A 19,395-nucleotide genomic window follows, 5' to 3' on the forward strand; every position below is an offset into this window, starting at 1 on the left:
AGTGCCTCAGCTACATTGTGATGTGGTAAAATCGTAACCCATGAATCATGACTATGGCCCTCACTGAACACGATATCTTCCCATAATTCTGCAGTTTGCAAGACTGGCTTGCCATCATTTTATAGAAAGACACAAAGGCTTTGTGCATCTGCAGCGGAAGACCCAAAGATTTAAAGATTCAGGTAAGAGTGCAGTTACTCGAGTATTGAGACTAAAAAATCTGTGCTTTACAAACTGCCACACCTTATTTGAAAACCAAGTAATGCATTCATTGCCATTGCCCAAAAACAGCAGGCTTGCAGCCACAAATCCGATTGACCGCAGGATTATTGTGTAAAAATGGAAAGGACAAAATACAGAGCAATTGAGGGGAGGCCTGCTCATACACTACTCAAAGTAATGAAGCTGTTTGTACTATACATGTGTATCAAGAGGTCTTCCCTTGCATACCCTGCCTATCTGCTGTAGCATACCACACATAAGAGGAGAATGAGAGAAAGAGCGGTGTACAGACTACAGACCGTCAAAACATACACTACACATTTGAAAGAACACAAAACCGTCAAAATGCGTGCAGACTACAGAACCCCACCGTTGGTAGAGCCATATTTGGTTCAATGTTACTATACAAAGCAAAGGTCTGCCAAGAAAGTCAAACCTTCTTTTCCCTCATAAATTATGAACACAATACCCATACACAAATTACATGGCCAGAAAATCAGGCTACTTCTGAAGAATCCAGAGCAATGTACAGATACGCTTGCTGATTTTGAGAACAAACCATCCGTAGAAGCTTTGCAGTTTGCATCCACTGGAATTTTGGGGGATTAGTACCACATAAATATCAATTAGAAGGTTGAACTGCATCCACACTCCATAGATCTCTGCAGAATCTTCAGCTTGTTCGACTTCTTCTTATCCAATGAGAAACAACAGCCCATGCGCAAGAATCACTCAGCTCTGAAAGCCTGACTGGCAAACCATATATTCAGCATCATTGATGGCCAATCATTTCGGGGCAAAAAGCCGATATATGCCAAAAGCTCAAACCTTGGATTACTAAAATTTTGGAGTTAACATGATCAACCACTAAAGGTCTTGTCTTCTGCAATGGCTGGAAGCTCTGAAATTTCCTGAGTGAAGGAGTTCCTTGGTGTAAGACCTGTTCCTCCTACATGTTGGACGAAAGGATGCTCCAGGAGTTTAGAGGCTGATGGTCGTCTTAAAGGATTAACTTCCAGACAATTCTTGATAAAATCCTTCGCCTCCTCGGAAAGAGTTTCAGGTATCGGAGGTGCTTCTCCATGTCCCACCTTCCACAAAGCGCGATGCTGTAGCATTGAATGTTCCAATAGTTTAGCTCATGCCTACTTATGTACTACTCCCAACTCTTAATAGCCTTATATTCATTCTCTTTGTGGTGGTGTTAGGCGTTACCCATTCCATATCACCAAAAGGAGGCCGCCTTGTAGCCATTTCCAGTACTGTGCAGCCCAGACTCCAAATGTCTGCTGGAAGGCTGTATGTCTTCCTCGGGTCAATGACCTGAAAACAATAAGAAGGTGAAACGCTATCCTCCTTTTATTTCAGCCTGAGGTGCAATTGTGGGAAGAAAGTACTACTCAATCGAGGCTGGTGGAAAGTGAGGACGATACAGAAGTAAGACTTGCACAAACACCAGCAGGTCGTATCAAAGTGCCTTCATGACAAGTACCAAAAACAATATCCTGTATTTTCACTTATAAATATTCTCCTGCCTCTGCATCCCTTCCAAAACTGCAAGTCTTTGCTTACTCATTTACAATGCAAATGCCAAGCACTTGGTTCTGAGCTTATTTGCCTAATTTAAGGAACTGAAAATCCTTCAATTTCCAAGGGACCCCTATTAATTGACTAATGCCTTCGCTAATCTAGCAAAACAACCATAAATGAATGTAAAGAGATCTAGCTAACAAACAACCCAGATAACTCCATTTTCTAACCCGCTGAGAGATGAGTCACACACTCAAAATGAAACATGAACTCAAGAACCTGCTAGCGGGATAAAGAGCATAGCAAAGAATGCATGCAGGGAAGTAGTGGGTTGTGACATGTGTCAAGTGGCTAATCAGTCCTTCATTAAGCTGATCCTTTACTGAAGTCATACGTACAAGGCTTGGCCCTCCTCACTAACTTATGTGTAATGTATGCATATACAATATTCTTTCTAGAAGTTTCAAATGAAAGAAAGTCAGTAAAAACCAGTGAAGTCATTAAGGACTCTCCTAAAGAGAGTTAAAGCCCGAGCTGCAAGATAGACATTCAATTCCTATGAAATACTTCACATAACAGGAAGGTAAGCCATGCAATATACCACCATAAGCCTTAAAGCACAAAAGAGAACGTTAACTAACCTCTGGAGCCATCCAATAGGCACTTCCCTTGCACGACTTCAGTTCATCCAGTTGTGAGATCTGTTACAAATACAGAAATTAAAGGGGCAGATTCAACAACAAGAGCAATTTACGAAGATAAGATAGTCAGCAGCACCTGCTTTGCTAATCCAAAGTCTGCAAGCTTAACCTTTCCGCTTACATCCACCAATATGTTGGCACATTTGATATCTCTGTCGACTCAGTAAAGAAAAGCTTGACATAAATAAGCAGATTAATGGTATTAAAACTTACTGTCATAAAGCTTACTGAGGTCAGAAAAAAATAACCAACCTATGCATTACTTTCCGTTCATGCAAATATTTCAGCCCACTCAATATTTGCCGAGTGTATGAACGTATTTGTGAATCAAACAAGGTATATTTTTGGTAAAGTGAGGAAAGTGAGCCCTTGGTGACAAGTTCGAGAAAAATGTACAGCTTGTCAGATTCCTGAGAAAAAAAAATCCTGTCAAGTTCTTAAACAAAATGTCCAAAGCAATTAACTTTTGTGCGGCATGATAATGCAGAATTTCTGATGTACTAAGGGTTAAGAATTATGATGAAAACAATCTCAGATTCATGAGAGAAGCTCGTGATATTGCAACTCTAACAATATGCAACAGCGTGATAACAAGATGCACCTGAAACAAAAAAGTGTACGTGCCTGCGAGCACGTGTCTCCGTAAAACGGACCCAGTTCAGAGTCTTGGAGATGGTCTCCTGGCTTCTCCGTCTTGATCTAGTAAGCAAGGGATATTTTGTGGCTGTGCCTGGCCTTGTGATATTCTAGTAGGTGTATGGTATCATAGGGGTCTGCAGCTTTTGTCGGGTATGGCCATTGCAGTGCCAGTTTCTGAGGGCACCCCTAGTTTCTGTAGTTGACCCTTCATATTCCGCTTTTTTGGGTCGTGTTGTATTTTTCCTGGGTACGGCAGATTGGTAGCACCCCTTATATAGGGGAGGGGGGCATGCCCACTTTTGCAAAATGTATACTCTCGTTGAGCAAAGTTTGCCTGCAGGTTTCCACTCTCTTCATCTTCTCTCTCTAGCATGGTATCTGGGCCTGGGATTGTCGTCGGGATCGGGAGTGCGTGAAGAGACTGATTGGGCTGCAGATTTTCAGCCAGCAGACGACTTGTGGCTGCTGCGTTTCATCACGGAGACCTTCCCCAAACCGGGCTGACGATGCTCTACTTCAATTTTATCGTGAAGAACCCTTTAGGTAGACAATCGGAGGAGTGCGGCCGTTTTCAGCGAGCAGTTGGACGAGACTGTGACGCGTTTTGAAGGCAGAAGGGGACTCTCAAGTGCGATGGTTCGAGCCCGGTACCTTTGCTAATTCTAAGCCAGCCAGCATTGCCCAGCAAGACTGTTTCGTGTGGCAGGAGGGGCTAATTTTGGCTGGTGACTCTGTCCCTTCCAGAGGAGTTTGGAGATCTCTTCACGAGAGATTGCTTGCAGCCTTGAGCCCAGTGTGTACCTGTCTACGGAGGTTTGTCTTGTGACCTTGGAGTGCTTGATCATGGCAGCAACGAAGGATGTTGGAAAGAGTTCCATGGTCTCCAGCTCCGTGGTGGAGACCACAAAATCAATCACACATTGGATGACTCGTTTGAGCAGTTGAGGAGGTCTACTCATGATGAGGAGTTGCAGGTGTTACTTGAGAGGAAGAGTACAATGTTGCCGGTGTTTCCACACGCTCAAAAGCTTGATGATCAGGATTGGAAAGTGCTCATGGAGGTGGCATTGGAGATCCACCGCCTTATCTTGATGGTGTACGACAAGATTGATCAGCCAAAGGCTCCTACAGCCAGTACTCTCTCTTCCAACAGTTGGAGAAGCTTGAACAATATCTAACGCTCATGGGATTGGCTGAATGCTAGGATCTGATCTTTCATCTTCCTCAATTGTACTCAGCAAACACTTGGACACATTCGGAGTATGACCAATGCTTGGTGATCTTGAACCACTTGGATAAAGTCTACAATAGGATGACGCCTAAGAAGATAGTTCACCTTGAGGTACAGTTGCGGACTTTAGACCCAACGCAATCCAAGTCCATGAAGGATCACATTCATCGGGTACATGAGATGCAAGTTGCAGCAAGTGATTCTTCAAACGAGGAAGCTGATCTCTTTGAAGGATATGGCTATCATCTTGATGAGACATGTAACGGGAGGGCACCACATGCCAAAGGAAAAGAATAGACTGAACATACGCTTCAAAACAATTGAATAGAAAGAGATACACTGCATACGAGAGAGCATTGGCCCCAAACTGTGGCGTCCCTTTGGTTATATCTTTACATTCCTTCAACTCAATACAACATCGGCAGCACTGCTCTGCATCTCCTCGCGCACATGCCAGAGAGTGAGCCCCTGATTCATTTATAAAGGCCGTTGGTCATCAAAAGCAGTTACATGAAAAGCATCATATCCCAAAAGCATCTGGTCCCAACCAAAGCTGCCAGCCCGTTTCACGGAAATCCGTACAGCTGCCACGTCAGCAATCAACGCAAAATGCGGCTTCCATACAACTGCCACATCATCAGCATGTCAGCACAATTTTCTGTTTGCCACGTCAACATCATCTACACAAGTTATTTGTGTGTGTGAGTCTGCTTAGCTTTAGGCCCCATCGGACGAGGGTACCATAAGTTGTTGGGGGTTAGGATTTGGGGGTACCTAGGTTACTCGACGAGACTTCGTAAGTTGGTGAGAGCTTAGTCTTCTTCTACTTCTTCTTGTCTTCTTCTGCTTTTGCTAGGGTTCAGGCCCCTCGTCCGGGATCTACAAGTTGGCTAGGGCTAAGGCTAGGGTGCCCAACCCTCTAGGTCTTCAGTGGCTTGACACGTCAACAGTTTGTGACATCCCTCCTTGAAAGAAGAGTAATCATCCACGCTTACATCTGCAAAACAACTCAAGTTAGCTCAAAAATATCCGAGGGTCATTCAATTTTCCACATCGGAGTTCTTGATATTCAGCGTGGCAAAATTAGCCATCACACCCAGACCACATTAATCGCACTGATCTGTAACGGGTGTCTCGATGCACTAAAATTACCTACCTAGGCAATCTCATTCAAGTAGCACATCACAATACAACACAAATCCTTTCATATGCACGTTACAAGACATAGAAACAAATAGTCGCCAATGAACACTCCTCCCGCAAATAACCATCCTGGTCTAGGCCATGAGATATAGAGGACTTTTACAACCAAATGCTCCCCAAACCGCAACTTGCATTGCTTGGAGGTTCCGAGAGTAAACACTGCTCTTACTATATCCTATTTCTTTTTCAATACTCCTCCCGTGAATAACCAACAAGGTCCGGGCCATGAGTAAAGACAACACTTTTCCAATCATTCAATACTCCCCCTGCAAATAACAACAAGGGTCCAGGCCATGAGTAAATTCAAACCTTATCAAGCATCAATTCTTCTTTCAATACTCCACCCGAGAGGGCCAGAGCCATGAGCATCAAAAAATGTTCCCAAAAACATTGAAACTGGTATTAAAACAAGAATCAAGCAATTCTCAAATAGACACAAATACAAGTTCAACACAGATAACATCCATTTCAAAAAATTCCAAATAGTATTTTCAAACAAAGTTCAAAAAGTATCTAAATACAAAGCGCTTAGAAAATTCATTTGGGGTTTTCTTCGAACAGTCAAACCTTAAGGACGACTCGCTTGTCCTTTTGGATAGAGTAATCGTACGGTTCCAAATCTGGAGTGTTGCATCATTCTTGTCGTGCCAAGGCATGCCCAAGAGAGCTTCGCAATTGTCCAACTTCATGATGTGAAAGTCTGCCTTTCCATGGTATCCTTGGATGGTTACTAGAAGAGCACCAACCACCTTCTCCACCTTGTGAATTGTAGTCAAAGTCCATCTGCTTAAGGAAGTCGTGATAGATGATAAGGGTTTTCAAGCCGTTGATTTTTCATAAGCACTGCTCAATTCATTAGAACTTTCGAAATAAATGCCATAAATATCATGTACAAGTCCAATTGCAGGTCTAGCTCACTTAGCCAAAGGTGATCCTTAGGATCTATCGGTTGTCGAATCAGGGGTAGGCTCTACGGGTCTATCTGTTTGTTGGGGACAATTAAAATAATTATGCCCTGATTGAAAACATCCAAAGCATCAGCCTTTTTGTAATAAAGTTTCTAGTTGTTGTGGAGCCAAATGAGGTGTTTGTGGTTGACTTTCACGAAATCTAGCCCGACCACAGCATGGTCCATCAATTCTTGCATTGTCGATACTTGTTTAGAAAGACAGTATTCTTGTAATGGTGATTGTAGTCCAATTGTGTATTGCTCGCATTGGTCCTCCAAGGGAATCAACTTGAAGAACACCGTAAAAGTAGCCAAGTCCTTGGAGCATGCAGTTGGGTAGCTATTGAACTCCACCACTACATAGCATTATCTTTGAGAAATCCCACAGCGCGAGAAATCTTTGATTCTTCTATGTAGTTCCCCAAAGCATATATGTTGTCAAATTGTTGGAGGAACTGCAAGGCTTTCTTCCTATCCTTCACTCCAAAAAAAGTGAAAAATTTGGTTGTGGTTCCGTCATCCTTGAAATCCTTTAGGTGTAAAACGTTACCATACATATAAGGTGGTGATGAGTGTGAACACACTTAGGACCGCCGGGGCATTTTTTTCACTCACTAGGAGATTTTTTTCCCCGTGCATTATATAAACGCACATTACTCTAGGCCTAACTTATCTTTCCATTGTGCTTATAGAAAATGACACATGGACTTTATGTGATTTGCCTCCTCACAAAAAGCCCATTGGTACGAAGTGGGTTTACAAGTTGAAATGTAAGCCGGATGGTGAGATTGATTGCTAAGGCTCGACTTTTTGCAAAAGGTTATGCATAGCAGAAAGGCATAGATTATGGAGAGACTTTTGCTCCCACTTATCGTATGACTACTGTGCGTTTTCTATGTGCACTGGCAGCTCATTTTGGATGGGATGTACATCAATCAGATATTGTTACTGCTTTCTTGAATGGTGATATATTTGAGGAAGTTAATGTAACGCAGCCTCGCGGTTTTCTCAGTACAGGACAGGAAGATAAAGTGTGAAATGTAAGAAACCTTTGTATGGGTTGAAGCAATCTCACACTCATTCGGTTAAACGAGGCTTTTGTAACAGTCCAACAGAAAGCACCTTGGATGTAAAGCGTGAGGGTGATGTACTTCTTAAGGGTCTTTATGTTGATGATTTGCTGATCAGTGGACCCAATGAGACATATTGCTGAATTTAAGACAGATTTGAATGCTACTTTCAAGATGAAAGATTTGGGGTTGTTGCATCATTACTTGGGCATACAGTTTAAGTAGAGTGATGGTGGTATTACATTGTGTCAAACAAGTTACATAGACACATTGCTATGTAAGTTTGGACTTGAGGACTACAAACCTACTGCTACTCCCATGGAAACAGGTTTGAAATTGAGTCTTCATGATGCTGGTTGGATGCCTTATTTACGTAAGCAACACGAGGCCTGATATTCAGTTTGCAATCTCACAAGTCAACAGATTTATGCATAAGCATTGGCAGGCTATCGAGACAATTTTTTCGCTACTTGAGTGGCGCTTTGCATCTTGGGTTGTTTTATCCCAAGGGGGGATCATTACCGCCACATTTACATGCTTTTTCGAACTCATATTGGGTTGGTTGTTTTGACACGCGAGTATCCACGAGTGTCACGTGCGCACTTCACATGCGCTATATGGACATGCTTCTGCTACAGTCTAGCATGAGTCTTAGCTTAGGACCTAGCCTGACACCTTTGTGAGCCCCTCTAGCACGGCGTGCATGTCCAGGCCAATCATAGTTGCATACCTTCTCTTGCACATTACCGCATTTTAGCACTTAGGCATTTACTGCGCCTTAACCACCTCTTTAAGTGCATTATATTAATAAGTGACTTTTTATTTACCCTAGTTGGGATGGCTGCCCGACCCAGGCAGTTGTACCTATTTAACCAGCTCTTGGTGCACTAGTAGAAGCCAGAGGAACAGTAAAGGTGCCTCTCATGAACCAAGCAATACCAAGCACCTGGGATGTCATCATCTCGAGCCTTTTCCAAGATCGGCCATCAACGTTGTCACAAGACGGGCACCACGTGCCAATAGAAAAGAACAGACTGAACAGACTTTTAGCACTTCAATAACAACTGAACTGAGAGAGAGAGAGAGAGAGAGAGAGAGAGAGAGAGAGAGAGACGACACGAGATACGAAGTGGCGGAATTCCATCCCAGAGAGTATTGGCCCCAAACCTTGGCACACCTTTCGGTATTTCTTTATATTGCATCAACACAGTACAAGCCGGTACTCCAGACTCTGCACCTTCTCCAGGAAGCATGCCAGAGAATGAGCCCTAGCCTCATATTTGAAGGCCCTTGGCCTGAAAAGCAGTTATAGTAAAAAGCCTTTAAAACTCAAAAGCTTCTAGTTCAAAAGCAAAGTCAAAAAGCTGTCAGCACAATTACGAAAATCCGTACAGCCTGCCACGTCATCAGCCAGCGCAAAACGCGAAAATCCGTACAACCTGCCACGTTATCATGTTAGCGCAATTTTTGGAATCTGTCTGCTACCCTTAGATTAGGGTTAGGGTTTCTGCAGTTTTAGGGTTAGGATTTCCAGAATTATGGTTTGCAGGTTTTAGGGTTAGAGTTTCCAAAATTAGGGGTTCAGCAGTAAGGGTTTCGGGCAAAAATTAGGGTTTAGGCCCCTCGGCCACATCTGTAAGTTGACTCCATTCTTTAGGCTTTGACACGTCAGCAATTTGTTACATCTCCCCATCTTGAAAGAGAGTAATCGTCCACGATTACAGCATATCTACAAAACAACTCAAGTTAGTTCAAAAATTTGCAAGGGTCATTCCGAGGGACATTCCGAGGGACAATCAGTTTGCTCTTTTTATTAAGGAGTTAGCTTCTCCTTTTTGCTCTTTTGATCAAGGAGTTAGCTTCTCCTTTCGGCTGTTTTGATCAAGGAGTTAGCTTCTCCTATCGGCTGTTTTGATCAAGGAGTTAGCTTCTCCTTCCGTCCAGATCGGACCTCTTGATATTCCGGCGTAGTAAAATTAGCCATCACACCCAGACCGTACTGATCTTCCACGGGTGTCTTGATGCACTAAAATTACATACCCAAGCAATCTTATCCAGTTAGGAATATTCAATGGTTGGCACATCACAATGCTGTGGGGGAGCAGGAGAGAGAGCCCACTTGCTATCCTATGCAATGAGAGTGAAGGAGAAGAGGAGAGTGGCGCAGAAGAGGCTCACGCAGAGAGAAAACGTGAGAGAGAGAGAACGCGTAGAGAGATTTGGGAAAAGTCACGCTAGCACTTTTTTTGGGCTTCACCTTTGAGTATATGAGTAAGTGACTAGGGGGCCATTCACACTTGGGCCCCCTCACTTATAAGTCTTTTAACTTATAAGTTAGTAAGTACAAGGCACTTAGGCCTTTATTCCCTAACAACCTCCCACCTAAAGGCAATGTACCTTGGGAGATCAAAGAATCAGCTAACTATGATACAACAGCTGATCATGCACTTACTCATCCAACACCCATCATCTGACGGCAATATGCAAACTGCTCTGCTGGAAGACTCTTGGTCAAAAGATCTGCAGGATTGTCATCTGTGTGCACCTTGACAAGTGTAATGCTCTTGTCATCAAGCACACTTCTGATAAAATGATACTTCACCTCTATGTGCTTTGTCTTGGCATGAAAAACAGGATTCCTTGCAAGCATAATAGCACTTTGACTATCACAGTGTAGCACAGGAACCGGTGACTTAATGCCAAGCTCTTCTACCAAACGCATGAGCCACAAAGCTTCTTTGCATGCCTCAGTGGCAGCCACATACTCAGCCTCAGTGGTAGACAAAGCAACACATTTTTGCAGTCTAGAAATCCAAGAAACTGCACCTCCTGTGAATGTAAACACATATCCAGAGGTAGACTTCCTGCAATCTGGATGTCCAGCAAAATCTGCATCTGTAAAGCCATGCACAGATGTCTCACTCTTCCCAAAACAAATGCACAAGTCTTTAGTGCCTTTCAAGTATCTCAAGATACACTTCACTGCTTCCCAATGCTTTTTGCCAGGATTGCTCATGTACCTGCTTACCACTCCCACCGCAAATGCAATGTCCGGACGTGTAGCAACCATAGCATACATCAAACTGCCAACGGCTGATGCATAAGGAATCTTGGCCATTTCAGCCCGCATATCATCTGTGTTTGGGCAGTCATGTGCAGTCAGTTTTACATATGGAGGCAGCGGAGTACCAAGTGCCTTTCCCCCATCCATATGAAAACGATGTAGCACCTTATTAACATAATCTCGTTGAGATAGATACAGACGCCTGTTATGTCTATCTCGAGAGATACGCATGCCCAAAATATGATTAGCATCACCAAGATCCTTCATGTCAAAGCGATTCTTTAAGCTTTGCTGTAATGCATCCAACTCCGTGACATTTTTACCCGCAATAAGTCATCAACATACAAAATCAGCAATAGAAGAGATCCATCACTTGCCGTTTTGATATACAAACAGTGATCAGAATTACTTCTTTTGTATCCTTGAGACCTCATGAATATATCAAACTTGTGATACCATGCACGGGGAGACTGTTTCAAACCATACAAGCTCTTCAAGAGTCTACATACTTTCTTCTCTTGCCCCTTTGACACAAAACCTTCTGGCTGCATCATATAGATCATCTCAAGCAAATCGCCATGCAAAAACGCTGTTTTGACATCCATTTGCTTTAACTCCATATCTTCAGAAGCAACCAGGCCTAAAACAAGACGTAATGTGGCAAGCTTTACAACAGGAGAAAAAATCTCATCAAAATCAACACCATGCTTTTGCTTGTACCCTTTAGCAACCAAACGTGCCTTGTACTTAGAAGAAGCATCAGATGTGACCTTGGTCTTGTAAACCCATTTACATGGCAGAGCCTTATGCCCTTTAGGCAAATCAACCAAGTCCCATGTATGGTTTTTCTCCAAAGACTGCATTTCCGAAACCATTGCTTTGAACCATTTCTTACTGTCTTCCCGTTGCATAGCCTCTTTATAGCAAGACGGCTCACCACAATCAGTAAGCATGACATAGTCCAAAGACGGTTCATATCTATCGGGGGGCCTTGTCACCCGAGTAGACCTACGCACCCAATGATCCATAACAGGTGGATTTTCAGGCTGTAAACCATCAAAAACAGCAGGCTGTTCAGCCGGTTGCATCGCAACAACGGGCGGTCTAGGAGCATCAACCTGTTCCCCTACCGGTGGTGCATCAATGGCAACTTGTTGGGGCTGATTTTCAGCAGCTAATGGCTGATTTTCAGCACCATTTTCAGCATGTAAAGGCTGCTGAACATTGGGCCTTCTTGGCTGTCCATATGTAACATCTTCACGAAAAACAACCCGGCGCACTTCCTCGACCTTTGTGGGTTGTTTGTGCATGCACTTCTCATTGAAGATGACATCATTGCTGCGTATGATTTTCCGTAATGCGAGATCCCATAATCTATACCCCATTTCACCATCCTCACCATATCCTAGGAAAATGCATTTATGAGACTTTGGTTCTAGTTTGGTGCGCAGTTCACTCCGGATGTGAACATAGGCCTCACAACCAAACACTCTTAAATGTGCATATGAGGGTGGCTTGCCAGACCACACCTCCTCAGGCACCTTTCCACCCAAAGCCTTGCTAGGTGAGCGATTAATCAAGTGAATAGCTATTTGCACAGCTTCTGCCCAAAAACCATGAGGTAATGCAGCATGTGACAGCATACTCCGAACTTTCTCTTGGATAGTCCGGTTCAACCTCTCTGCAACTCCATTCTGAGAGGGATTAAAAGGAGCCGTGAGCTCTCTTTTAATACCTTTAGTAGCACAAAAGTCAATAAATGCTTTTGATACATACTCCCCCCCATTGTCTGAGCGCAAAGACCTAAGCTTCTTGTCAGTTTGATTCTCAACAAACGCAAGAAACTTCTTGAAAGTATCCAAAACATCGCTTTTAGCACGTATTGGATACACCCACACCTTACGTGTAGCATCATCGATAAACGAGACAAAATATTTCTTTCCCCCTAAGGACAACTGTGGCATTTCACATACATCGGAATGCACTAAGTCCAACCTGTCAGACTTCAAAGAAAGAGACCTTTTGTGCGGTGTTTGACTGTGCTTACCATAAATACAGTGCTCACAATGAGAAAAATCAGCATACCTCAAACACGGCAAATAACCACAACGAGACAGAGTTTCCATTCCTCTTTTACTCATGTGTCCCAACCGGCCATGCCACAAAGAAACACTTGGTTGCTCGGTTACGGCGACAACATGGTCACGCACACTAGATACATACAAAGGATACAAAGTGTCTGATTTACAACCCTTGGCTACAATCCGGGCCCCTTTACAAATTTTCCACTTGCTATCACCAAAAGTGGTGTGATAGCCTGCATCATCTAGCTGCCCTGTACTAATCAAACTCTTCTTGAGTTGTGGCACATGGCGCACTTTGTGCAAAACAAAAGTCATACCATCAGCAAAGGAAAACTGGACACTGCCAATACCTGCAACGTCACATGCATAGTTGTCTCCCAAATAAACAGTGCCCTGCACCTCACCTGAGTACTGTGTAAACCAATCCCTATGAGGTGTTACATGAAAGGAGGCACCTGAATCAAGAATCCAAGTATGCATATCCACATCAGAACCCATAGCAAGGGTATGTGCATCCACAGAAGAGGCATTGAGAACATCAGTGCTGCTGTCACTGTCACAACTACTAGCAACATTGATTTCCTCAATCAACACAGTGCTCTTCTTGGCATGTCTCTTGTCCTTTGCATCAGTTTCAGCACCCTTGTTCTTCTCTTTCTTCCACTCATAGCATTCCCGTTTATAATGCCCTTTCTTTCCACAATGATGACACACAACATCTTTCCTGCGAGATTTGCTGCGTGCCCTGTCCTTACTGTCAGATTTCTCCCTCTGTTGAGACCTGCCTCTCAAGTGCAATGCATTAGAAGACCCACCTGTGGTGTTCTTCCTGTTCATCTCTTCCATCAAGAGAGAACTCTCTACATCTGCATACTTAAGTGATGCACTTGAGTTACTAAGAGCTGTCCGGAATACATCCCAACTCTCAGGCAATGTGCATAGCAGAAAAGTAGCTTTGAACTCCTCATCAATCGTGAATTTCAGCTCTGTCAGTTGGCTGAAAATAGAATTGAATTCATTGAGGTGCACTGACATGTGCGTGCCCTCCTTCATGCGGAGATCCATAAGCTTCTTAAGCCAATACACTTTACTGGCAGCACTCTGCTGTGCATACAACTCGTCTAAACGCTTCCACATGCCCCATGCTGTCTGCTCATTCTCTACATTGAAGAGTAAATTGTCAGACACCGAAAGCATGATCGTGGAGCGAGCCAACTCGTCCGCTTCTTCCCATTCTTCAACCTCCATATCATCCGGTTTCACACCCTGTAACTTAATAGGTTTCGCCTGTTTCTTCTGCAACATCACATTATAACATTGCTTCTTCCATATAGCAAAGTTATGGGCCCCTTCAAGCTTGCGAATGTGCAACAAATTGCCACCTTTACTGCTAGAAGCCATTCTGAGTGATTGCAAGCACTGAAACCCTGTTTTGCCGACCTAAACACGCCCAAATGTGCGCAATCGGGCAAAAACAGCTTGCTGTTACAGAAAAACAGCGAGCAAATTTCACGCGAAATCACCCCAAAAACGGCGTACATTCACTGCCAAACCCTTACCAAAGGTTTCCACAAGGTGTATACATCATTTGCTTGCTGAAATTCCCTGTTTTAGGGCAAAAATCAGACCTGTAAACACTTGTTTTGCTGAATTTTCAGAACCTCGTTGGTGGAAACACCTGTAAGATTGACCTGTGAGACTTGCCCTAATGAAATTGCATCAAATTGACCCCGAAATTGGTCAATTTCAGCAGAAATAGGCTGTTGTTCGCCAGTTTTTGAAACCCTAATTTTGGGGAAACTGTCACCGGAGGTCGATTCTACACGGTGAGAGGATCCCTTCGCGACAGAGTTGATCGAAAACGGTTGAATATCCTTCCTGCAGCGAGCAAGAACAGAATTCTGATCTGTGTTGCGAAAATGGCTCTCTTGGAAACCCTAAAGCTCTGATACCATGTGTGGGGGAGCAGGAGAGAGAGCCCTAACAAATGACAAAAGCGATGTTTATTCCCTAACAAATGCAACACAAATGCTTATATATGCATGTTACAAGACATAGAAACATAAAGCCGCCAATGAACACTCCTCCCGCATAACCTAACTAGGTCCGGGCCGGGAGATTCAACGACTCCCTCATCATTCCTCTCACATAATCTAAAAAGGTCCGCGCCGGGAGATATAGAGGCCTTTTACAACCAAACACCCCCCAGACCGCAGCCTGCGTCGTTTGGAGGTGCTAAGAGTAACCACTGCTCAGACTTATTAATACTCCTCCCGCATAACCATCCAGGTCCGGGCCGGGAGTCACAACAACAATTATTTTACAAGCATACAACCAAACGCTCCCCAAGCATCGGCTTGCGTCGTTCTGAGGTTTTCAAACATACAACGAAACGCTCCCCAGGCATCAGCCTGCGTCGTTCCAAGGTTCAAACAATACCAAAACAGTATTTCTCACTTCTCCGCACGGGAGTAAAATCACCAATCATTGAAACCAGTATCAAACCAGAGTCCAACAATTCAAATCGGCACCAAACAGGTTCAAAACAGATACCATCCATTTCAAACAAATTCCAAACAGGATCACCAAACAAGATCAAACAGAACTCAAACTTAAAAAGCAATCTCGACATCAGTCGAGCTGTAACAGACTTGGACACTCCAAGTCAAGAATCAACCGCGACAGCACCAAATAACCACTTCAAAACAATTCACAGATCACAATAGATATGCACTGGCCCGGCAGAGTTCCGTGCCTAGAGATATTGGCCCCAAAGACTGGCGCCCCTTTCGGTATTTCTTTTTATATTAATCAGATCAAAGTACAAGAGAGTGGCTAGGGTTTCACTCTCAAACTCTACGTCCAAATGCTCTAAGAAGTGAAGCCCTCACCACTTATTTAAAGATACAAGGGATGCCCAAAAGCAGAGCTCCAAAAGCTTTTAAAATAAAAAGCATCAGTTCTATCTCTCTCTTACAGAGTCTTTTCTCTTTTTTTATAAAAAAAAGCAAAATTCACGTCGCTTATCATTTTATTATTTTTTTATTTTTTTATTTTTTTTCCAACCTCCGCGATTTCCGGAAATTAGGGTTTCTGGCAGAAATTAGGGTTTTTGTTGTCGGCCACGTCATCACTTTGTGACATACCCCCCTCTTGAAAGCATTGTAATCGACCGCGATCACGCCTGCAAAACCGACAAAAGCCATAAACCGTCTTAGCAAACACTGACTGTTAGTACCTACGTACTAGGAACACACATCTAGCACATGTACAAAATCGACAATCACATCACACGACATCACAGGACATCACCAGACATCACATGACATTCAACATTCATTCGGATTAGACCATGATTTATCGGCAATGTAGCTAGCAATCACATCTAGGTCCAATCGGGACCTCATCGATGTCCGATTGACTAACCCCTATTGCAACCATGTCTATTCAAGATCAATCAGACCAAAATGCTGCAATCATTTTGTCTATCAGTTCCAGCACTCACAAGAAGTCAAGAACAAATCAGTATCATTATCAGGAATTCCATTTCATAAAGTCATACAGCAGAATATTGTCAGCTCTCAGTATCCCCGAAGCTCAAAAAGACATCAGTGACTCTAGTATCTAGATCAAGGCATCTGTTGACAAAGGAGTGGAGTGACTCCCCTCTTGTGCATCCCACTGCACCAGATCTCCGGCCAAGCTGAATTCTGGGTTCCATTTTGAGTAGACTATGCTAAACCAAAAGCATCGAGGTAAAGTTTCACAATCTGAGGAGTATCTGCTAGGTCCTCCTCCTCCATCCACTTCGCATCAAGTGCAGGATAATTCTTGAACTTAACCAAGAACCGCCTTCGAACTTTACCCTTATTCTTTGTATCCTTATGTGCCAAAATCTGTTCAAGAACAAGGATCTCCTCGTTTTCTTCCACTTCGGGTTGCTCACCAGGCTCCCCATTATCAGGCATATCACCTTTAAAAGGTTTCAAGAGACTCACATGAACTGCATTGTGAATCCTCCAAGTATCTGGCAATTTCAATCGGAAGGAGACATCATTTATCTTTTCAGTAATCTGGAAAGGGCCATAGTATCGCATACTAAGCTTTGGAAAAAGCCTCTCCTTTCCCTTTTTCTTTTGTAGGCGTGCCTTCTCAAAACATAGGAGCACCCAATCATCCTCCTTCAATTTCATGTCGCAACGATGGCGATCCGCTGCCTTTTTCTGTCGTTCTTGAGACTTTTGCAAAGTCTCGCGAACCTTGGCAAAAGCCGTATCCAGATCTCGCGTATATTCATCCGCTTCAAAGATCTTATCTTTCGTGCTCAGGAAGGGTGGAACCTTCGCAGCACCTTCAACAATCTCAAACGGCGCCTTCCCCGTCGACGAGTGTATCGTGTTATTGTAGGCAAATTCCACCAAACGTAAATATCTTTCCCATTGAGTCTTCTGATCTGAGATATAAGACTTCAATAAATCTAGAACCACTGAATTGGCAATCCCGGATTGCCCGTCAGTCTACGGGTGGAACGATGACGAGAACTACAACCACGTGCCAATGTTCTCCCAAATTGCCTTCCAAAACAAACTCGTAAATCTGGGGTCTCTGTCGGAGACAATGGTCTCAGGCATGCCATGTAATCTGAAAATCTGGGCCACAAACAGTCTCGCTAAGTGATCCGGCTTGACTGTTTTCTTCACTGGAATGAAATGAGCCTGTTGGCTAAATCTGTCAATAACAGTCCAGATACCATCGTGACCACTCTGTGTTCTCGGGAGATCAAAAATGAAATCCATCGCTATACTTTCCCAGGGGTGGGTGGGTATGGGTAAAGGCTGTAACAATCCCTGTGCCTTATGCATGTCAAACTTGACCTTCTTGCATACCAAGCAACTGCGCACAAACTCTTCCACATCCTTTTTGAGTCTCGGCCAAAAGAAGTATCTCTCTACCCCTTTCATCGGTGACCCGTAAAAGGTGGATAGTGGCATTCAGCCATAACCTTTTCCCTCAACGGCTGTGTAACGCACAACATAGTCTTTTTCATCAAGAAGCCTTCCCGAAGGGAGTATCCAGCTACTCTCTCCCCATCCCGTATCCGTGTGAAAATATCTGCAAAATCTGTGTTTGTGGCATATTGATCGACCATATCCTCGAAGCTCCCATGATGTATCGCGGAAATAGCCAGAACCAACGGTTTCCGAGACAAAGCATCTGCCACCACATTCTTCTGTCCCTGCACATGGTCAATCTCGAAGTGGAATTGTGACAAGATGTTCGCCCACCACATCTGCTTTTTCGAAAACTGCTTCTGTGACAAGAAGTAGCGCAAACTCTGATGGTCTGTAAAGACTGTGAAATCCGCTCCGAGTAGGTAATGCCGCCACTGAGTAAGAGCATGGATAACCGCCAAAAGCTCTTTCTCATAAATCTGTGCTGTCATCTCTGGCCTAGAGAACAAACGGCTCTCGTAAGCTATGACATGGCCTTCTTGCATCAAGACCGCACCCAGACTACGACCACAAGCATCACAATATACTTCGAATGACTTCTGCAAGTCCGGCAAAGTCAAAATAGGTCCCGTAGTCAATTTCTCTTTCAAATTCTGAAAGGCAGTCACCTCTGTGGGTCCCCACGAAAAAGGTACTCCTTTCTGTGTCAAGATATGCAAAGGCTAAGCAACCTCTGCAAACTTCCGTATGAACCGCCTGTAGTACGAACACAATCCCAAGAAGCTTCTAACTTCATGGACATTCCTCAAGTCGGGCCAATCACGGATAGTCTCTATCTTGGCCGGATCCATTTGCACTCCTGCTGCTGACACGATGTATCCCAAAAAGTGTATCTCTGGTAGGAAAATTTCACTTTTCTTTGCATTAATCACTAACTTGTGATCTCGTAATGCCTGAAAGACCTTAAGCAGATGATCTCTGTGTTCTGCCTCATTCTTGGAGAAAACAATGATGTCGTCAAAGAAAGTGCCAACAAATAGCCTATACTCTCGGAAAATCCTATCCATCAGCCAGTTAAATGTCGTAGGAGCATTGGTTAAGCTAAAAGGCATCACCAAAAACTCAAATAACCCAAAAATCGTCCGAAAAGCTGTCTTGTAGACATCTCCTCGCGCTATTCTGATCTGATGATATCCACTCTTCAAGTCAATCCTGCTAAAGCACGAGGATCCCTGTAACCTGTCGAGTATATCATCGATCCTAGGAATCGGAAATCTGTTCTTAATGGTGATTTCGTTGAGAGCGCTATAATCGATGCACATTCTCCAAGATCCGTCTTTCTTCAAAACCAACAACACTGGAGAGCAATACAGTGAAGTACTAGGCTGGACAAGACCCTTTTCCAAGAGGTCTTTCACTGGGTTCATAATCTTTTCATTCTGTACTCGGCTCACATAGTAAGGTGGCCGATTCAGTGGCGTGCTTCCAGGTATCAGATCAATGGTTTGATCTTCAGGCCCTCTAAAAAAAACAATCGGCATGAGTGTGGAGAAAAATCTTGGCGTTCTTTTGTTCAGGTCAAAACATATTCAACCTTTATCCATCGTTCAGTTCTCTCCCAAAAGAACGAGTAAAGAAACGGAAGTTCATCAAGTACAATCTCTAAGCCCTTCATTTGTCAAAGTCGCTTTGTCGGCCCGGTAGTCACCCACGGCATAGTTCCGATGGTACCAAGGCATTCCGAGTAGAA

General features: G+C 43.7%; 1 protein-coding gene across 3 annotated transcripts in view; it reads right to left on the minus strand.

Annotated features, from left to right (window-relative positions):
• Positions 1–518: 518 nt before the first annotated feature.
• The window catches only part of LOC147443837 (mitogen-activated protein kinase kinase kinase 9-like), a 34,574-nt gene continuing 15,697 nt past the window's right edge, over positions 519–19,395 (minus strand). Inside the window, exons 5-10 of one of the 3 annotated variants that reach the window (XM_086526636.1) lie at positions 2,706–2,863; positions 2,530–2,605; positions 2,394–2,453; positions 1,438–1,545; positions 1,051–1,331; positions 519–968 (exon numbers count right to left, since the gene is read on the minus strand). In XM_086526636.1, the coding sequence (XP_086382762.1) occupies positions 1,083–1,331; positions 1,438–1,545; positions 2,394–2,453; positions 2,530–2,605; positions 2,706–2,863 (651 nt within the window). In that variant the 3' untranslated portion in view covers positions 519–968; positions 1,051–1,082. Of the gene's footprint in view, positions 1,332–1,437; positions 1,546–2,393; positions 2,454–2,529; positions 2,606–2,705; positions 2,864–19,395 lie in introns of all 3 variants that reach the window. The other 2 variants (XM_086526635.1, XM_086526634.1) reach the window with 2 other exon arrangements.

Source organism: Adiantum capillus-veneris, chromosome 13, assembly GCF_014529385.1.
Source record: "Adiantum capillus-veneris isolate H3 chromosome 13, ASM1452938v2, whole genome shotgun sequence".
Lineage (NCBI taxonomy): Eukaryota > Viridiplantae > Streptophyta > Polypodiopsida > Polypodiales > Pteridaceae > Adiantum > Adiantum capillus-veneris.